Source organism: Sminthopsis crassicaudata, chromosome 1 (genome assembly GCF_048593235.1).
Source record: "Sminthopsis crassicaudata isolate SCR6 chromosome 1, ASM4859323v1, whole genome shotgun sequence".
Lineage (NCBI taxonomy): Eukaryota > Metazoa > Chordata > Mammalia > Dasyuromorphia > Dasyuridae > Sminthopsis > Sminthopsis crassicaudata.
Genome location: NC_133617.1, coordinates 275,990,332 through 276,011,288, shown reverse-complemented (window position 1 = coordinate 276,011,288; position 20,957 = coordinate 275,990,332). Strand labels below are relative to the sequence as shown.

The window sequence follows — 20,957 nt, the reverse complement described above, 5'->3', positions numbered from 1 at the left end:
ATAATTTTGTCAACTATAATAGCTAACATTTATGTAGAGCTTTAAGTTTTGCAAATCATTTTAAAAATATGTAATTTTATGCTTATAGAAACCCTGAGAGGTAAGTGCCATTATTGTCTCTATTTTATAAATGAAAGAACTGAGGCAGAGAGTAATTAATTGCCTTGTGTAGATTCACAAAATTAGTTTAAAGCTAGATTGAAATTCAGGTCTTCTTAATTCCAGATCCAGTCTTCTGTACTATCTAGTTGCTTCTTAATTGAGTGATACAATAAAATCCAGTAACATGTCCGGATTACATCTTCTATAAAGATCTTTAACATACTAAAATTAAACATTTAAAAATAAAGATATTAATGAAATAAGATATTCCCTAAAGAAGGAAATAAAAAGTCTGTAACTTTTATTCCCATATTATAATGTCATCTCTGTGAAATTATAATTTATTTTCTTTATCTTAAATTTTCTAAAGGGCAAGGATGACATAATTTTTAATTCATTGCCCAAGATCAATATTCCCAAACAGAATACAACTTTGATCTTGATCTTCCCTTAAGATTAGCAATCTTCTGGAAATATATGAGTAAGAGTAGCAGATGCTGTTAAAATATAAAAACCAAAGATCTTTTTAGAGTCTCAGCTGCCTCATGCGGTCCACTCTAGATGAATCATGTGCCAGAGAAATTATCCAGATGAACAAAAGTTCAAACAGAGCAAAGAAAAAAAGCAGTTCTCTAACTCAACTACACAGGAAAGGGGCCCTTAAAAGCATACATTCAGTATTGAGAAATATAACTGGATAGTCAGACAAGATGGAAGAGAAGGAAGAAACAGCACGAATTTTTTTCTTAAATAATGATTAATTTGTGAATCATTAAAATTTGTCTTTAAAAATTATATAACAATACCTCAGACAGAAACTCTATTGAAGCTTTAGGAAACATTAATTTAAAAAAAATAGTACTTGTCTTTTTCATTGGGACAGAATTATTTGTAGCTTAAAATTCAATATGCTAACATGCTGGGTGACAGAATTATTGGGAAGAGAGGGAAGACTGAGATGATAATAGCAAAAATAGGGAAATAAAGAAGGCAATCCCTATGAGCCTAGAGGCTGAGAACTGGAATTAAAGAAGAATCAAAAGGTTCATTTCTTGGAATTTGCTACTTACAAGCTATTTGTTACCATTGAAAAAGCCTTTAATCTGTTCCAACTTCTGTTTCCTCATTTTCAAAAAGAAAATAAAATTTTCATTACCTACCATCCAAAAAGCACTTTGTGAACTATGAAGAACCATATTGATGGTTCTTCACTATTGATATGATATTATCATATCAATATCATTGGGAGTATTATGCGATGTGTTAATAGTAGTATTCTTTTATGATAATGCATTTATGGTGGTCTACATTATCTACATCTTTACTCTGGCCCTCCTCTTAATTTCTTCTTCATCTGATGAGAATACTAGAACATGTGGGTGTTTCCATTGTTAGTAAGAAACCCATGTTGATTCTCACTACACAAGAAAACAATAGAATAAACATGTTAACTTTTGCAAGATGAATTCTCACCATGGTGCATAAATCCATTGTCACAAAGACCTACGCCGAAGATCATTGCTTCTTCTCTGGTCCGGCAATCTCCCTATTATCCACAAAATCAGGGTACAATAAAATTAATGAGAATGGAAAGATTTGTTGCATACTTTCCCATGTATCTAATTTCTATTAACATGTTCCAATAAAAAATCATTTACAGATTGTGCCATACAGTTTGACTATCACCCCATAGAATATTTTCCTCCTTGAAAATTGTCAAACGGTCATTAAAATCTTTTTTTTTTCCATCATTATATTAGGAAAATAGATATATTTCTTGTTATAAAATAAATATGAATATTAATTACAAAAATAAAATGAACAAGTAATCATATTTTTAAAATATCTTATATTTAACATCTACTGATTTTGACAGCAGGGATAAGGGGAAAAAACAAACAAACAAACAAACAAACAAAAAAACAGCAACTGAGAACTAAAGAAATTGTCAGTATCATTACCAAGAAATATTTATTAAGCCCCAATCTTTATGTAAAATCTGTACAAAAAAAAACATTACACAGATATAGCTCCTGCCTTCTAGTACTGTTATAAGGTTACATAAATATATATCATCTATGCAACACTGTTTAAAGAATATTACATCTATGTGAAGTCTGCCTTTCAGAAAATTATAATCAGTCCAAATTCTACAATCCTATTGATGGGGGTTGCAGTCCCTTAAAGATTCCTTTCTAATTGCCCAACCCATGGCTGGCCTTGATTCACAAATCCTGGTCAAAGGCACCCTTTGAATATCTGGGCCCAGCCCCCACTCTCAGCTCAGCTTCCCCCAGCCCTCACCTGATCTGAGGTAACTGAAAAGCCCAATGAAAACTTAGGAGTACTGCCCATCATCTTCTAGGTATAAAAGAAACAAGAGGGAACTCTCTCTTTGCAGGAGCCCTCCCAGCCAACACATCTTATCCTTCCAGCCATGTAGAGATTCCTGCCCGCCCAGCCTTTGGCCCTGGTGTCTTTCTAACTGAACTTTACTTCCAAATTCCTACAATAAGCCTTTTATTTATCAATCTAGGTTTTGGGGCCTGTAAATTCATTTTACAGGGAACACTGTGCCTCATGGGATTATCTATGCACCGAGAAATGGGGTTCCCCCTTTCCTTTCCCTCATTAGTTGGTGGCCCTCAAGGGGACCCCTAAAATTGTCACCCTGAAAAACTAACCTTAACCTTTTCAGTTCTCTCAAAACCAATCTTCATCCTTAGCAGTTCGAGCAGCTTCTGAGAAGAATATTTGTGTTCCTACCCTTGTCTCACTCTATCTCTAAAACATAGGGCACCCAGAACAGGTTTGGGGTGCGAGCAAAGTCTCCCGTGGAGACTACTTTTCAGGAAAATTCTCTTTTTGTCTCACTCTGTCTCTAGAGGCTGCTTCTAGAGCCAAAGCATTTCTAATCCCTTTATCTCTTCAGAAAAGCCTGCCCTCAGGCCTCAACTCCGACACATGGGAGAGTGTCTCTATACCCCTCTCCTCCATCATGTGGCCATCCCTCTCCGGTCCCAGGCTGGCAGTCTCCTTGATCTCTTCTGGGGGAGATATCTGTGTTTGAGCCCCTCTCGCACTCCACTGTAGTGGTCAGGCTATAGCCAGGAGACAGTCAATGGATGGGGTGAACTTGGAGATGTATCTGTACCCAACTGTGAGAGCCTTCACCTTTGCCACCTGAGAAGCACTGGGTAAGATAACATCTCTCCCTTCCCCTATCCTCTCTCTTTTCTAACCTCTCCCATGTGGCTTAACCTACCATTTAAATGCTCCCATCCTGTCCCCTTCTCGGAGTACAGTGGGGAGATTTGGGGACTCTAGAAAAGTCTCCTATTCACTTTTAAAAGGTGCTCTGCCAAAACTCTGAACGCCCCTCCCATAGCTTGTACCTGGCTCTTAAAGGAGCCAAGGCTTCCAGCGCTCTTAGAGAACTAGCTTGTCCCATACCTTTTAAAATGGGACTTGGTTTACATGCTCTCTAGACTAGATATAGGATTTTAAAACTGCCTATTTTCTTTCTAAGCCTCAGGGAATACTTACCTGCTTTCTAAAACCTAGACAGACTTAAACTATTCAAGCCTTTCTCTGTCTCAGTAACTTTGCAGGTGGGAACTCCTGACTTTTCTCTTGGTCATGGACTTTTAGCTCCTAGCACACTCTCTTATTTCTCTAGATTGGCATCCTATGCCCCCTATGTCAATAATTAAGGGCTTTTCTGAAGTGCAGCTTTGGCCACGCTATCATTTCAGAAAGGACATCTTTGTAGTTTGGGCTGGGGAACAAAATTCTGAATCCAGGCAAATTAATTGTTAAGAGAGTGAAAATAGTTTGTTTTATCTTTCTCTCATCCTGACTGCAGAGGGAGGAGAATTAAAAGATTGAAACTATTAAAAAAAACACTCCTTAATTACTTTAATTTGGCGCCTTGCTAGAATCTTTCTCTGTTCCAGTGCATGCCAGTTCTTTTTTTACTGCCTCAGTTTCCTTAAACTGTCTATTTCTTGACTGAACTTCTCTGGCTTCAGTCCAGGAAGCCAGGGATATAGAATAAGAATAGATTCTCCCTCAAACTGCCTTTTAGAGAATGGCTAAATTATCACCTGAATTCTATGTAGAGTTCCAATCTCTCTCTACTCGCCCAACCCCCCTTACTATGATGATATTAATCTATGAGCATTAAAAAGCTAAGTTCCTCTCAGCTCTATCCAACACTGTATAAATGGGTGTTTCAGATGTTTAAGAAGATTACGAAACATCCCTCCAGATAATTATTTTAAACATACAAATTTCTACTTGAATAGTATTTGCAATATTTGAATAATGTCAGCCTTAATGTATGGGTAGACTAAGTGACTGTTAAGTTTTCTCTCTTTCAGATTCCTAAGTAAAGAATTCAATCAATAATCTTGATAGTGGAATTGCTAGAATATATTGCAAGCTGGACTTTGTGAATATAGCCTTTAATCCCCTGTGTCTTATGAATGCCAGTGGCAAGGCAATCTTGAGTAGGTTAAAACCTTTGATCTTTTTTTTTTTCTTTGAATTCTTAGTCTATACATATAAACTATCTGTCTCTGTCTCTCTGTTTTTCTCTCTCACACACACACATGCACGTATACACACTTAGTTTTATCAAAGATCCTATGTAATTGTAGTTATTTTGCACAATTATTTACTTCTCATTGTCATGTTTATAATATCTAATGAAATAGTACTGACACTCTCCAAATTTTGCCACTGTGCTTCAACTGCATTCTCCCTTTGTCCTTCTTCTATTTTTAGGTTCCCTGCTCCCCTAAAAATGTATTCCAGGTCCCTATGGCAGTACCAATACAAGAAGGAAACAATCCCTTCAATCAAGGAGCTTCTAGTTTATCAAATAAACAGGCTTTATTATCATCATTTTACAGCAACTTCTTCAGCAGTTAAAAACAAAACAAAAAGAAACAAAACAAATTTGGGGGCAGCTAGTGGCCCAGAGGATAGAGTTCTGGCCCTGGAGTCAGGAGAACTGAGTTCAAATCCAACTTCAGATACTTAAAGTTTAGTATCAGTGTGACCCTAGGCAAGTCACTTAACCCCAGTTGCCTAAACAATAATCAAAAGAAACAAAACTTTTTCAGTAGCTGAACTCACTTCTCTCCTGAATCCAAGACCAATGCTCTTTCAACTATACCAGATAGTATCTTAATCATTACTTTTAAATGGAAGATTCAGAATTTACAAATGTACCTCTAATTACTCCAATGTGCAGTTTCAACTGCCTTTGACCACAACAATCAGTAAACATTGATTACATGTATACAATATATCAGGCAGGTCACTAGAATGCCCCAGTGGTAACTCAAACCTACCCCTATTTTAAACTTACCATTTCTTTCAAGTATTTCTATTTCTATCAAAGGCATAGTCAATTCCCTAATCACATAGATTTAAATCCTTCACAGCATTTCTTTTTGCTTAATAGAGAGCATTTCTGTGGTTCTTTAAGGTTTGCTAAGTATTTTACATAAATTATCTCAGTTGATCCTCACAACAATTATGTGAAATAGGGTCAGTTTGCAGATAAGAAAACTAAAGCTGATTTGTCTCACACCTAGAAATATCTGGGGCAGTATTTAAACTTGGATCTTCCTGACTTTGGTCTTACACCTTAGGGAACACACTACCTGATGAGTTTTCTCAACGATCATATTTATTCATCTTCCAACTCCTTTTGATTCTCAGTTCAAGATATTTCTATTACTCTTCTCCTATCCATTTACAATGCCAAGATTCAAGTTCAGGTCCTTATTACCACTTACCTAGATGTGTAATAGCCTCATTATTGGTCTCATCTGCTGTGTTTTATTTCTCAACTCATCTACAACTGCCAAAATAATTTTAAAAAGCAGAGTTTTGACAATGTCCTTTGATCCAAAATCTTTAGTGGCTTGCTATTCTATCTATTATAAAATGCAGACTTAGTCTGGCACCCAGGACCTTCAACAATCTGTCTACATGCTTCCTTCCCAATCATTTTTCACATTATTTCTCTTTGCTTACTAATATAATTCATCTGATCCAGCTATTCCCCAAACTCAATATGCCATCTCCTATCTTTTTATTTAGAGTTGGAAGGAGCTGAAGAGGTTACCAAGTCAAAACAAGTATCCCTTTGTCCAATAAACCAAGTAATTGTTTGTCTAGCCTTTGCTTAAAGAACTCTATAGAGAAATAATCAATCAAATCCAAAGGCAGACCTGGGCACAGCTCTAACAGCAGAAAGTTTTGCCTTACATAAAGTTTAAAGTTTTTCCTCTGCAAGCTCCCTGTTGCTCTTAGTTGTGTTCTCTGCAGGCAAGCAAGAAGTTCCCTTATCTAGTTTGCACATGACAACCCTTCAAACACTTTAAGATAGCTAAAATGGAGCCTCATCTTTCTCCTCCCTGAATTGAGATGTAGGCTCCCTTCCAGTTATGCTTTTATGAGACTATAGCTGGGGCTGTAATCCTCACACAAATACGCTTTAGTTGATAAGCATTAGCCTTTTATGAACTCAGAAGCATACAAAATGACATTTTCTAATTCTCCAATATATTTGTGATTTCATTGATGTGGGTTTTCCCATTGAAGGTGAAGATGACAACTTATCTATGGCTGCAAATCAGGTGTAACCATTGTGCAGCCCTCCCATAAATCCCACATGGGGCTCTATCCAATGTGCCAGGAATATGTCTCATTCTCTTTCAATAAGGCTGATATAACAATGGGACCCCAACTGCTCAACAGTTATAATTCCACCTTCGCTCTGAGAATGGACTTGTTTTTGTTTTTGTTTTTGTTTTTTTAACTTTGGCTATACATTTCTCTGATGAATGTTCTATAATGTCAGAATGAAAGAAATTGATAGTAACCATATAAAACTATAAAGCTAAATAAATTATGTTAATTTATAAACCACATTCAACCCCAAAGAAAACTTGGTATTCTTGTTTCATAATGGTTTTTCAAAGTATTTTAGAAATCATCAGCTTTCCTTTATACATCTTTGAGTCATCTTTATAATGTTTTGTCAAAAAGTGTTAGTTTCTTGGTTTGTATTTTAATACAAAATATCCTTCTACCATTCTTAGACAATTTATTCTAGATCATTTCATCAAGACTTCCCATTCTATTCATCAAACTCTACTCTCATCTAAACATCTACCTACATGTGTATATATTTTATCTTTTTAAATATAAATTCCTTTGAGGGTTTCTATTTTTTGCTTTTTTTATCCTCAACATCTATTATACTGTCTTGGGAATGCAATAAAGATTTCTGGAATCGTCTGAATTCTAAAAAAAAAAAAAAAAAAAAAATTATCATTTGGAAATCCAAAGCTTATTTTGAGCATTATAAATAAATTCAAAATGCGGAAGCATTCATTGGTCTTTTATTGGATTATTTTTCTATCATGGCCAACTCTTTATGACCCCATTTGAGGTTTTTGTGGCAAAGACACTGAAATGGCTTGATATTTCCTTGTCCAGCTTATTTTACAGATGAGGAAACTGAGGCAAACAGGTTTAATTAAGTGACTTACTCAGGATTGCCCATCTAGTAGATGACTGAGAACAGATTTGAACTCACAGATCTGGGTCTTCCTGACCCCAGGCACAGCACACTAGCTACTGTGCCACCTAGCTGCCTTCATAATTCTTACTTCATAGACAAATCAAATGAATTACAAATTATGATTAAGTAACATAAATGTTTGCAATGAGAGTGTGTATGCTGCAGTAGGGAAAGAGTTGGTCTTGAAATTAGGAAGACTTTCATGGATACAACATATTGTGCCTATAAATTCCTACCCTCTCTCAGGGTAACTTTCTAAGACTAAAAGAGTAATATAATGGAAAAGGGAATTTCCTTAAATGGAATGAAATGAAACCATAGGTCAAAAAAAAAAAAAAAGGTTAGGAATAGCACTTATTTGTAAACAACACAAAGAAGATTATTTTCCCCACAACAGCAGTTCTATAATCTCATTACTAGTTACTCTCACTCTGCTACAATCTACATTCCACCTTTGCCTTGTGATCCTGTGTTATTTCCAAGTCTTTCCATAAATTCTATTAGGATATCTATAAACTTGCCATTAGAATTTCTACTACTGAGGAAGCCTTATGGAAGCCTTATGACCTTCCTCAAATATCTTTCAGTGATGTCAGTACAGCACAGAGTAACAGAATCTCTGAATGAATGATACAGGACACCAGAAGCTTTTGTTTTTTTTGTTTTTTTGTTTTTTTTTTGGTCAACTTCTCAAATCTGAAGAATGTGAAATGAAACCTCTTTAACCTGTTTTTTTCTAATTATTAGTAATTTGGGAGCATTTTACATGATTATTGATGTTGTATCCTACATTTATTAATGCATATGCATATTTATATTATACTTATTAATACTTATATTAAGCCTACATCTGCCTCTTTGCAACTTCTACCTATTCGTCCCCCTGCTTCCCTCAACTGTCTAGCATAACAAGTCATAAATTTTCCACATCAAAGTCGTACAAATATAAGAAAATAGTTATCAGGAACTTTCCCCTACTTCCAAAAAGTGCTCTCCCCTCCAGGTTAAATAACCTCAGTACCTTCAACTTTTACCACATATGTATTGCTTCCAATGATTTCACCAACTTCTTTGTTTACCCTCAATTTCACCATATGTACAGTAAAAGATGCTCTTAATCTTTTTTTTTTTTTTAATACTATCTTATTTAGGAGTAAGTGCTTGTAATAAGTTAATCAATTTACATCCATTCTGGGCCACCAATAATTATAATTCTTTTGGGTTCTGTGTTGTTCTATGATTCAGAGTGGTAGATCTTCAATGAGAGAATATCAGTGTTAAAAAAAAATGGGATTTTTTGACAATGAAGAACTTGAGTTGATTCAATGAATTTGAAATTTCTCAATAAGATCTAGTATTATCTCTTCCCTCTATTCATTTCTAAGTTTTATAGTATTATCTACCTACAATTCTTGTCCTGAAAAGACTAATTCAATGAGTTGAATATCCTATTCCAGTTCATAACTGGTAATGATGCATATTTTTCATCTATTTTTTCCTAGAATGTTTGGTGACAAAAATCTCTTTCAAAATGTAAGGTTGTTTACTTAGGATAGTCTGTAATGTTCCAAAATTGATTAAAATTAATACAAAGTCATTTGAAGAAGTACATTATTCATAAAATACTTTTCTTACTCTTGAACTCTGCCCAGGACCTTCTCCAAAGCAGTGATAAATTTCTTAGACACTTAGACAATTTGAATATGTTAATACTTACTTTATGTCAATATTCAGTGCTAGATTAGTTCCAATGTCATATCTGCCATACTATTTTGACATATTCTTGGAAGATACCTTGTTGGAGTACCTTTAAAAATTCTATTTTGTATTCCTTAATAATTTCCCCCAATTAAATAAACATTATTCAGTCATGCATATAACTAGGAAGATATGGTATTTTTAGAAAAATATCATACAAAAGACTTTCAGTTGCCTTTTCAGATTTTCATTGCTTACACCCTCATTGTATGCAATAACTATCTTGATAAAGAATTTATGTCTTTCAGTAATGTTTATTCTAAAATAAAAATAAATAAATATGATGATTCTGTGAAAGTACTATATATAAACTCATACAGTACCTATTATGTTTAGGGCCTAACACAGGAAAAACAAAAGATGATAACAAATAATGCATTCATTTAAAATTGATGTCAGCTCTGTCAAATAATTTTCTGATAACAGGAATGATATTTGAAAATATTTCCAAAAAATATTATTATTTCAAAATAAGCTGTGTACCATGTTTCTCATTTCTTGTGAACAAATATAAGTTTTTCAAAAACGATGACATCAAAAATATTTTTAACGTGGAAGCAAACCACCAGTCTCATGAGAATCACAGAAAGACAAAAATAACATGATACTTCCCTATCATCTTCCATTCACAGTTTATATAACCCTACAGAGATTTCAGATTAATGCTCATTGCACCAGGGCACAATTATTATTCCTGTATAACACAAAATAGAGATGCAGAGAAATTAAACAGTAGTAGTCAACAAACTTTTAAAAATAAATCAGTGAATAAACATACCAGTCAAGAAGGTCAGAATATGATTTCTTACCCATTTGTGGTATTCATTATAAGTTTCTTTTAAATGATTTTCACTATTTTATCTGTAATATGAAGCTTCTTTTTAGTACCTTTTCATAACAAAAATGCCCATGTATATAAGTATGGGACATTAGGTGACGCAGTGGATAAAATGCTGGACCTATAGTCAGGAAATCTTCTGTTCATGAATTCAAATCTGACCTCATACACTTATGGACTATGTGGCCCTGATCAAATTACTGAACTCTATTTGCCTCAGTTTCTTCATTTGGAAAATGAGCTGAAGAAGAAAACAGAAACTATTCTAGTAAGTTTGCCAATAAAATCCCAAATGGGATAATGGATAGGACATGACTAAAAACAACTGACCAACAATAGCAATCATGTTCATATCATTTTATTCACATATTCATTCACTCATTTATTCAATAAATACTCAGTGCCTATGATATGGGTGCTTCACTGGCTACAAAAATAAAAAGGTCACTTCTAGAAGGTTACACTGAAGTAGAAGATGAGACAATTATAAGCACAATTCTAATACAAGTTAAAATATATATTTTGAATAGCAATAAACCATTCAAATCACCAAGTAACAAAACTAATTACCTGTGCAATTAGCCAATCTATCAATTTGTTGGCCATGACCACAGATTTGTATGTCCTTAGGTGGTAATCTTTATCCCTTTAGGAAAAACAAAAAACAAGAAAAAGCTACTTTTTAAAACAAAGGAATGAACAAGTACTGGTTGACATCTTCATATAGTTTTCAACTTACTACAGAAAAGCTCAGAAACTTCTTTGATGATTTGTTTGATGATGTTAGATGAAGTATATCCAAAAAAAGGTATCCATAATATTTAAATCATCACAATTAATCCTTCTGTCTCTCAATCCCAAAGCAGATTTAAAAGTGAATTATAAAATGCTCATTATAAAGTTTATTTATACAATTTTTCTATTTCAGTTTATTTTCTATTCTGTTCTGTTTATACATGTTCTCTCATAAATATTATCATTCTTCTTTTCTCATCAAATGCTGGAAAAACAAAACAAAATAAAACAAAACAACCCAATATAATCCGTAACAAAAGAGGATTAATTTACTACAAATCAAGGAAAATGCTACGAAAGAATTATAGATATGGGAAACTTAAGTGTCTTCTTGTGTCCTTCTCTGTGCATTAAAACTGTTTTTTCCATTTTGGCAGCACTTAATACAGACACAACAAGGCCACACTCCAAGGAAAACAAATGAATTAAGGAGGCAAGATGGTAGAAATTACCATACCAGTTAGCTTTTCCCACACAGAGATATGCAGACAGAGTGACCACAAGTATAATTGAGCCCTGGGGCCAGAATAATCAAGTTTATAATTTTACAAGCCTAGATTTTAAAAAGGATAAGAAAATGACATTATTTCCATAATGCTAAAGCTAAATTGAAGGCAATTTAGTCCTATTAGTTACATTTAGGATTCTATATCTTCTGTTTATTATGTTTGTTTGTTTGTTTTTTTACATTTACTGTACTTTCCACCACCAAAACTCCAATGAGATAAATGATTGAAACACCTAGGACAATATACATATAGATACACACACATTCATATGTGTATATATATATATACATATATATATATATACACATATGAATGTGTCTATCTATATACACATAGATATATACATAGACACACACACACGTATATATATATATATATATATACACATACTACATAGGAATACATAAGTTTAAACACTATACACACACACACACACACACACGTGTGTGTGTGTGTTGATAAATATAAATGTCCGTATATGTACTGCTGGATATATATGTGTGTCTATATGATACATATAGATAGATAGATAGATAGATATAGATATATATTATCTAAAACCAGATATCTGTATGTTTTCTTGTGTGTATATAAGGGATCAAATTAACATATATTCACTAGAGATAACATCATGTAATAGGGAAAATCCTAGACTTTTGGTATAAGGAAGATGAGGAGGCCATGTGGTACAAGTTCTGGGCTTGGAAGAAAAAAGATTCCTCCTACCTCAGACTATGGCTATCTGTGAGATCCTGGGTAAATCATTTAATGTTTTTGCAATCTAAATGTCAGTTATTATTATTATGGGCTACATCAATAACTTTCAAGTGTTATATAAATACAGTCTATTACTTTCCTTATTACTTATTATTGTCATTATTATCATTATCTTTATTTCATCTTCTACAAATATTACAACCCCCCAATCCATAACTCTAAAATTTCTCTTTGAACATCATACTCCATCCTTCCAGATCTCCTGGTTCTTCACATTTTCTACATTCAGTTTAGAGCTTTATCATGATCTTTAATCCCTTTTCTGACAACACAATTGGTCCTTTCCAAATTTCACCTTTCAGTCAAACATTTACTTTTTCTGCCCTTATTTCCATATTACTCAACTTCATTAAATGAATTCATGTTACAGAGCTAACTGCATTCAACAACAATAACAAAATTATATATCTAATTTCAACTAGGTCTTTATTCATTATGCCAATTTTATTACTCTGATCAGCACTCTACTGATGTCCCCAGTATGGCAGTTCCCAACTGTTTCTTCTCTTCTCAGGCCATCTTTACAACTATCTTTTCCCACACAGAGATATGCAGAAAGAGTGATCACAAGTATAATTGATCACTGGGGCCAGAATAATCAAGTTTATAATTTTACTTCAACTCAGCAAAAGTGACATACATCACTGAAATAAATTGAAGTCATTTATTCTGAGTTCCTTTCTCCTGACCCTATACTTTAAATCATTTCAATACCTTCCTATTATCTACTTTTTTCTTGTCTCAAAAAATAAGGCGATAACTAGTTCCTTGCCAATGCGAGTCCCTCTACTTGTGCTCCTATCTGTGTTTATTTCCTCCAGGAATCAACTTTACAGCATCTCTTGCTCCATCACGTTTAACTCCTTATACAATGACTTCTCCCCAGTTGCCTTCAAAAAGATCCAAATCTCTCCCAATCTTAAAAAAAAAAAACAAAAAAAAAAAAACCTTTCATTTTTTCCCTTTTTTTATCATTCTTTCTTGTCACAGCCAAACTGGCAGAAAAATAGTTATCTATATTCCTTGCCTCCACTTTATCAATTGCTATCTTTAACCCCAAATCCATTTCTCCCAATTGTATTATATCTATCCAGGGATCTCTCATCTTACAGTCACTCAATTTCAAAATCTAGGAGTCATTCTCAATTCTTGAATTTCATTTACTTTGCATGCCCAGTCATTTTTAAACTCTCATCAATTCTACTCCTTTAGCATCTAACCCCTTTTGTTCCAAACATCCACTAGCCAAGTTCAGGCTCAATGACTACTCATCTAGATTACTGAAATAGCTTTCTAATCATCCTTTGCCACTAACATTTTCCTTCTCACTCATCCTCCATACAGTCACCAAAATGATAATCCTAATGCAAAATCTGACCTTGTCCTTTCAAAAGCTCCAGTGGTTCCCAAAATTGCCGCTAGCATTAAATCAAATCTTGCTATTTGGCAATTAAGGTCCTTGACAATTTGATTCCAGCCTATATGTCCAAGTTGATTATATATTATTTGCCTAATACTCTAAGAAAATTGGCTTATTTCCTGAACTCACCATTTCATATCCAGCACATGTCTTTGCAGTTGTCCCAGATGTCTGGTATTTTTCCTCAATTCTACCTTTTGAAACATTTAATTCCTTTCAAGGATAGCTCAAATTCCATTTCCTTCAAAAGGAAAGATCTTTCCTGATCTTCCACATTTTAGGGGATCCCTATTCACTGTATAAGTAGATAAGTACTCCTTATCTGAATATAGTGCTGAGTTTTAACTCAGGAAAACTCATCTTCTTGAGTTCAAATCTAGCCTATTACTTCCTAGCTGCATGGCTCTGGGGAAAGTCAGTTAACCTGGTTTTCCTCAGTTTCCTAATCTGGAAATGTGTTTAATGAAGAAGTAAAGATACTTTAGTATCTTTGCCAAGGAAACTCCAAATGAAGTCACAAAGAGTTGGAGATAATTGAAAAAATGACTAAACAATAAATCACTGTGTGTATATACTCCTGGTCTAGAATAATTATCATTAAAAATCTTGTTCAATTGGATTTCTTTCTTCCTGTATATCTATGAAGCTTCAATGACTTAAAGATGTAAAGAGGTACCAAGAAATAGAATCAAGAGGCCCAGTTCTTTTTATCTTAGTATGGTTTCTCTGAGATTATCTCTAATTTATCTTATATCTATCTCTTTTGTATATAATTTCTTGCATGTTGTCTTCCCCAGTAGATTGTGAGCATATTGAGGGCAGGGAATATTTTTCATTTTTCTGTGCATTTCTAACACTTAAAACACTACCTGACACACAGTAGGAACTTAATTATCATAATTTGTTGACTTGTCCTAACTTGAAAAAAGAAAAGAATCTAAAAATTATAAAGAAATTAAATCAGCAGCCCTAGGACAGTTAAAAGTTAACTATATTAGAACAGATATTTATTTTAAACTCTGTTAATTGTAATCCTTTACTTTTTTTAAAAAAGTAAAGTTTCTAAATGAATATTTATAGAATACACAATATAAATATTTCTGAGAATTTAGTAATTGTTCTCACCTTATCACTGGAGTAAACAGACTGTGAAGGCGGCAATATAACCTTACACCCTGCATGAAATAAAGATATTTCAGATCTAGTAAGATTACTCCTAGGATATAACAATAACAAATTATTTATTATTTTATATAGTGGCACAAGCTTCAAACAACTGGGAATTATTTGAATTAAAGCATATTATTTAAATTTCTAAATAAAATTAGAAAAATTTAAATTGTATTATGAATATATTTGTATATGAAAAAGATTTCAAATATTTTCCTAAAATAAAAATGTTTTATGGAAATAGAAAAAATTAACTATACTAAATGAATTCATAGCTTTAAACATAGACAATAAAGCACTGATTGTTAATCTCATTCTAAACATGCACATCTATATTCTGAATAGAAAATTTCTGAAGGGAACCATTGGCAGTTATAGTGTTCCAAAGTATTTGTACTATTGCTGATTTGTACTTATCTATATCTTAATTTGTATGTACATATGTATACATATTACATTCAAAAAATTAGAAGAAGGAAAAACATTTATTCTTATATGCCAATAGGAATTTGCCATACTGGAAGAATTTCTCAGGGATTTTTCAGTATCTCAAAAAGCTTTGGTAGAGAATCACAACAGGCCAATCCACAAGATGATTGGGAGAGTTTATTACCTTGGAAATCACATCTTGCATTTCATTTCTTGGATAAAATGTCCCATCATCATAGCGAAATCTATATAACATCTGTTCTGGTTTGAATTGATGTTTATCAGTAACTGAGAACAACAACAACAATAAAACATGTATGTATTAATATTCTTAATTGGTAATAAAAAGCCTTAGACTTTTAAAAAAGACTTAGACTTTAAACCCCATATGAATTTAATTATAAAGTACATAATCCATAAGCTTAAAATTTCTAATTTAATAAAACACATTTCAAGTTTAAGCTAAATAATAAGAATTAAGAAAAATAATTGGTTATTTTAATAAATTTTAAAATTCCTAAATTTAAGGTGTGATTTGAAATCCCTTTACAAATTAGTAGCAGATGGTTGCTAAAATTATTCTAATACATAAAATGATAAAATCCAGTGATTTTTAAAATATTTTTAGAACTCAATAAATTATTACCTGCTTCTTACATCCAAAAAAGAATTTAAATGCTCATTCACCTTTCAGGGTGAGCCAAAACTTCTAACAAACCTCTAGCTTACTTTAAAACCCAAATAATACTACAAAATATTGCATTCCATTACTTAACAGTTCTGACTATGATAATGTTTTTTTTTTTGGTTTTTTTTTTTTAAATCTCTAGGCTAAACACCCCATATTTTAGCATAAATCCATTTTTTGGCCTCCCTTCTAAAAACTAAAGGCTGTTGATCTCTAACTTCAAAATATCTATCTTCTTCATGTGCATAATTGCAGAAAATTACTAGACTGCCACTCAGCTTTCTCTTCCCTAGACTGCATAATTCCATTATAACTAATCTCATATGGTGATTATGGCTCTTAAAAGAAAAATAAACACTTTAAATTAAAACTAAAATGACTTATATTTAAATAATATTTTTGGGGTGTTAACACTTATACAATCAATCACTTAATTTAGTGAGCTCTAATTCTTGCCTAAATAGATTAGGGTCTTTGGTTACTTCCCTGAAATGTTAGAAAGAAAGTTATCTGAAACACTAAGGAACTGAGTTCCATATGGGTACACTTGGCTGAGGTGGATCAAACTCCAAAGGTGGGTTTAATACAAATAAATCTCTAAAGATTTATCTATTTTCCCCAAGTCATTTTCATTGCTCAAATGCATAAATGATAGAGGGATGTTTAACATGGACCTCTGGCACTTTCTCCATGGACAAAAATAAAGGAATTCCAAAAGGCAGAAAAATATAAGAGAAAAAATCCAAAGAAATTTTTTGAGTTTCTATGCCATTTTTCAAGATCAGTTATTTTATTTTTTCCAACTATTTTTCCTATTCTCATAAAGTATTTAAAATGCTACCATAAAACTCTGTCAAAATTCCAGGATATTTTGAGATCAAGTAACTGGTCCTCTGTACAACCATGTAGTTACTTTGAATCTCTTCTGAGGAGTGGGCCATAAGTTCCAAGAAGACTTTCCATGTTTTCTCCTTGATTTAAGCAGTGCTTGGCAATCTTTATCCAGTACAAAAGTCTGAATACAGAACCATTTTCACCTTTACTCACCTCCTTTCTACTTTACTGCCATACATAATATAGTAGCAAAGTACCTAGTTAACTAATTGGGAGATTCTCATGTAATTCTGATGTGAAAAATGTTTTCATTTTCTCAGTACTGCCACTAACTCAACAATGCAACCCTATCATTAAGTTTCTGAGTTCCCATGTAATGAGTTGAAGCATTTGTGCTCAGAACATGTTGAACAAAGTAAGAAGAAAGAAACCAACTCTTTCTAAATACCACAGAAAGAGCATATGAGCTCAAGGAAACAATATCCACTGTACTAAGTCTTGCCTCTGGTGAAGTTCTCAGCAATATTTGCAATGTGAATTATAACAATAATAGCCAACTTTTCTTGCTCACTCTCTCTAAAACAGATGGTTCATTCAACTTTATTTTAAGAATTCTATTTTCACTAAAACACAGCTGGGACCACATACTAATGAAAGTAGCATGTCTGGCTCATGTTTCTATACTCTAATGTAATTATTTTATTGTGAAACCATATAATGTATTTTTTAACTCTGTATGGGAATTAGTGGATTTTGTGAGAAAATTTAAATATCTGAAGATAATTCTTTGGCAAAAAAAGCTTTCTATAGGCAAAAAAATTTTCCAACATAAATTTCATCTGACAATCTTCAGCATAACTCAATCTAAAATTCTGAATGGTGATTCCCAGAAAGGGACAGTACACCATAGTTAAATCAAACTATGGAAGAAAAAAATTTTACCACCACTAAGCACTACACCACCAATTGACTCCTATTATGACAACTGTAGTCATTACTTAAATGTTTCAACTCCCCAGAATCAATTTTAAATTATCATTGCAACTAAATTTGGGAAAATGCATTGTGTTCATCTTTCAATATAAGTCACTTCAATCAATATCAACAAATGCTACTTAGTAGCATAAGTCAATATGGAGGATAAAAAGATGAGTAAGATATGGTTCCTTCACTCAAATAACTGTAAATCTAGTGTGGAAGTGATAAGGAAGATGAAAAAATAGAGCCATAAATAGTTTAAAGTAGGATATATTAAGAACCATAAAAATAAAATATTATGTGACTGTAAAGGAAAAAATCAACATTATCTTATAGAAAGTGATCTCTTAATATATATTTGTTTAATTGAATTGAATTGAATCAGGCTGAGGATATCACTTTGTATGATATAAGTAGTATATAACTAAGTTCAGTTACATTTTGAATGTCTTGAATCCTACATTGTAAGTAGGGACTTAATTTTGTAGGATATAAAGAAAAATTAAAACTGAGCAAAGAATTCAATGTATCAAGGAAAGTACTACATTTGTAGTTAGAAGACTTGGACTCAGATCTTAGTTTATCTATCATTTTCCTCATCTATTAAATGAGGGTGGACTCACTAGATGATCTTTCCATTTCTTCCCCCCCCCCTAAATCTTACAATCCTGTGAATAATATGATCAGATCAGTGCCTAGGAAAATTTATTCTGATAATGGTATATAGAAAAGATTAAAGAAAGTGGAGACTTGAGTTACTTGTAATTTACTTGAATGTTATTTAATTAGCCCCAGTAAAATATTATAAGGATCTAAATTATTCTGATAACACAGAAATAGATATATAAGAACAGATGTAAGAAATAGCATCAATATGACTTCACATGTGTATATAGTAGTTAAGAGGAAAGAGTTATAAAGCTTGAGTCCAACTTTTTAAGCCTGGATGAATAGCAAGATGCTGATTATATTAGAAAAAAGAAAGGAATTCAGTAGGTAGAACTCATTTGGGGAATAAGATATTGGATTTTGCTTTAGAAATATTGAGTTTGAGAATAAACAGATTAACTAATTCACTTCTGGAAGTATAAAATTAGAGTTTAGCATGGGGTACAGATTGGAGATACAAATTTGGGAAATCTATTAATAGTGATCTATTCAGTGATCACTGAAGTCATGCAAATTTCAGAGGGAGAATATATGCAGAGATGGGAGGTGGGGTGGGGAAGAAGAGGGTAAGACTGAAGACAGAACCATGGACAGTGTCCATGTTGAAGGAAGGGGAAAAAGAGAAGTCAATGGAGGAAATAAAAGAACATCAATATGAGAATAAAGATAATTCAGAGATGTGGATAGAAAAGAGAGAATGAACTTTAAGAAAGGGCAGGGTGATCAGAAACTGCAGAGAAGCTGAAATGGAAAAAAAATAAAATTGTTGATTTGTGAACTAGCCAGTCACTAGTAAGCTTTAAGAGAACTTTTCAGTCATGAAACAATTTCAGTCATGTTGTTGGGACAGAAATCCCATTACAAAGGACAGATTAGTGAATAATTAGATATGAAATAAAGACAATGGATTGCCATTAATCCTGATTTCTGATGATCTCTAGCAGAATGAGAATATTATAGTCAAAGTGTTTTTATTTTAATAATAGAATGTGTTGGTTTATTAGATCTAATAAACACACACATGCAATCATGCATATACCCAGATCTCTCTTTGAAGGAAAGATATATATTCATTAGAAACATAGTATTAAGATCTCTACTAATTATTGGGGAAATTTTTAATCCCGATCCAAATTTGTTCATCAATCTGATAATTAACTTAAATGGTTATTTTAAATATTATTAATCACAATTCATTCATAAACTATGTATTTGGAAAGTAATAATAATATTTCTAACTGCATCCTAGATAGTATAAAATATTTTATATTTTCAGAGTTCTGTTGGAATTGGGATACTTGGGCCAGGAACTCTAAAATTTCAAAATCTTTAACCATTCATGAAGTTATAACAGCTTACCAAAAAAAAAAAAAAAAAAAAAAAAAAATCACCATCATTCCAAAGCAACTCAGACAGAACCTTACCCCTACTTTGAATCTTAATACCCTTTTTATGTTCCCCCAAATGATTGTGTTCTTCTCATTAGCCTAAAGTTATAGAACATGTCATTTGAAAGGAGTTACGGAAGAGAGGAAATTAATTGATGTTCTTTATGGCTATAATACATTGATCAGAAAAGTACAAATCACCTTTCAATAAGTATGTAGCACTCTAAAGAAAAGATTTTTTTAGACTAAGAAGGTCTAAAACAATAGACAGGGCAGGCAGAATACATTGAAGATAAAAGATAAAATATTGGTAAAAATGCAGAGAAGGAGGAAATGGAATTAAAAGCCAAGATGAAAACATTAATTCTAACAAGGAATGTCTTTTCATCTTATTTAAAAGAAAGCTCTTGTCACTGATTTTTTAAAGGTCCTCTATACGCCAAAATAGTTATAGCAACACTTTTTGTGGTAACAAAGAACTGAGGGGGGGAAGGATGCATATCAGTAGGGAGTAGCTAAACAAGTGGGATATCCTGCAAGAAACATCAAATATTATGAGGACAAAGATTATTGAGAATCTTATATGAACTAATTCACAGTAAGATAAGCAGAGCCAAGAAAATAATATGTGCAACTACAACAATGTAAATATAGAGCCACCACAAAATAATTAAAAACAAATGTTGGAAAATCATGAAGAATAAATTTGGCCCCTAAAAGTCACCCACTCCCTTTCCTTATTATAGGTGAGGGGACCCATAGATATGAAAGTTTGTATATATTGTCAGATTTTTTTCCAATGCATTAATTGTTTTGGATGACTTTTTCCCTTTCTCCCTTTGTTTCATTTTTTAAAAATTATTTTTATGGGATGGCTCTCTGGGAGAGGAGAAAGAGATTTGAGGGATTTTAGGCAATGTAAAAACAAACAATATCAATAAAAGTTGTTTTGTTTTGTTTTGTTTTTCTTTTTAAAGTAAAAGTTCCTTGAAGGAG

The 20,957-nt window shown here is 32.7% G+C and overlaps 1 protein-coding gene across 1 annotated transcript in view; it reads right to left on the bottom strand.

Moving 5' to 3' along the window:
• Nucleotides 1-20,957, bottom strand: part of PREX2 (phosphatidylinositol-3,4,5-trisphosphate dependent Rac exchange factor 2) — a 388,457-nt gene that overhangs the window by 194,070 nt on the left and 173,430 nt on the right. The window contains exons 12-15 of the mRNA XM_074278839.1: nucleotides 15,589-15,692; nucleotides 14,931-14,980; nucleotides 10,875-10,950; nucleotides 1,576-1,648 (exon numbers count right to left, since the gene is read on the bottom strand). Coding sequence (XP_074134940.1) covers nucleotides 1,576-1,648; nucleotides 10,875-10,950; nucleotides 14,931-14,980; nucleotides 15,589-15,692 — 303 coding nt within the window. The remainder of the gene's footprint in view (nucleotides 1-1,575; nucleotides 1,649-10,874; nucleotides 10,951-14,930; nucleotides 14,981-15,588; nucleotides 15,693-20,957) is intronic.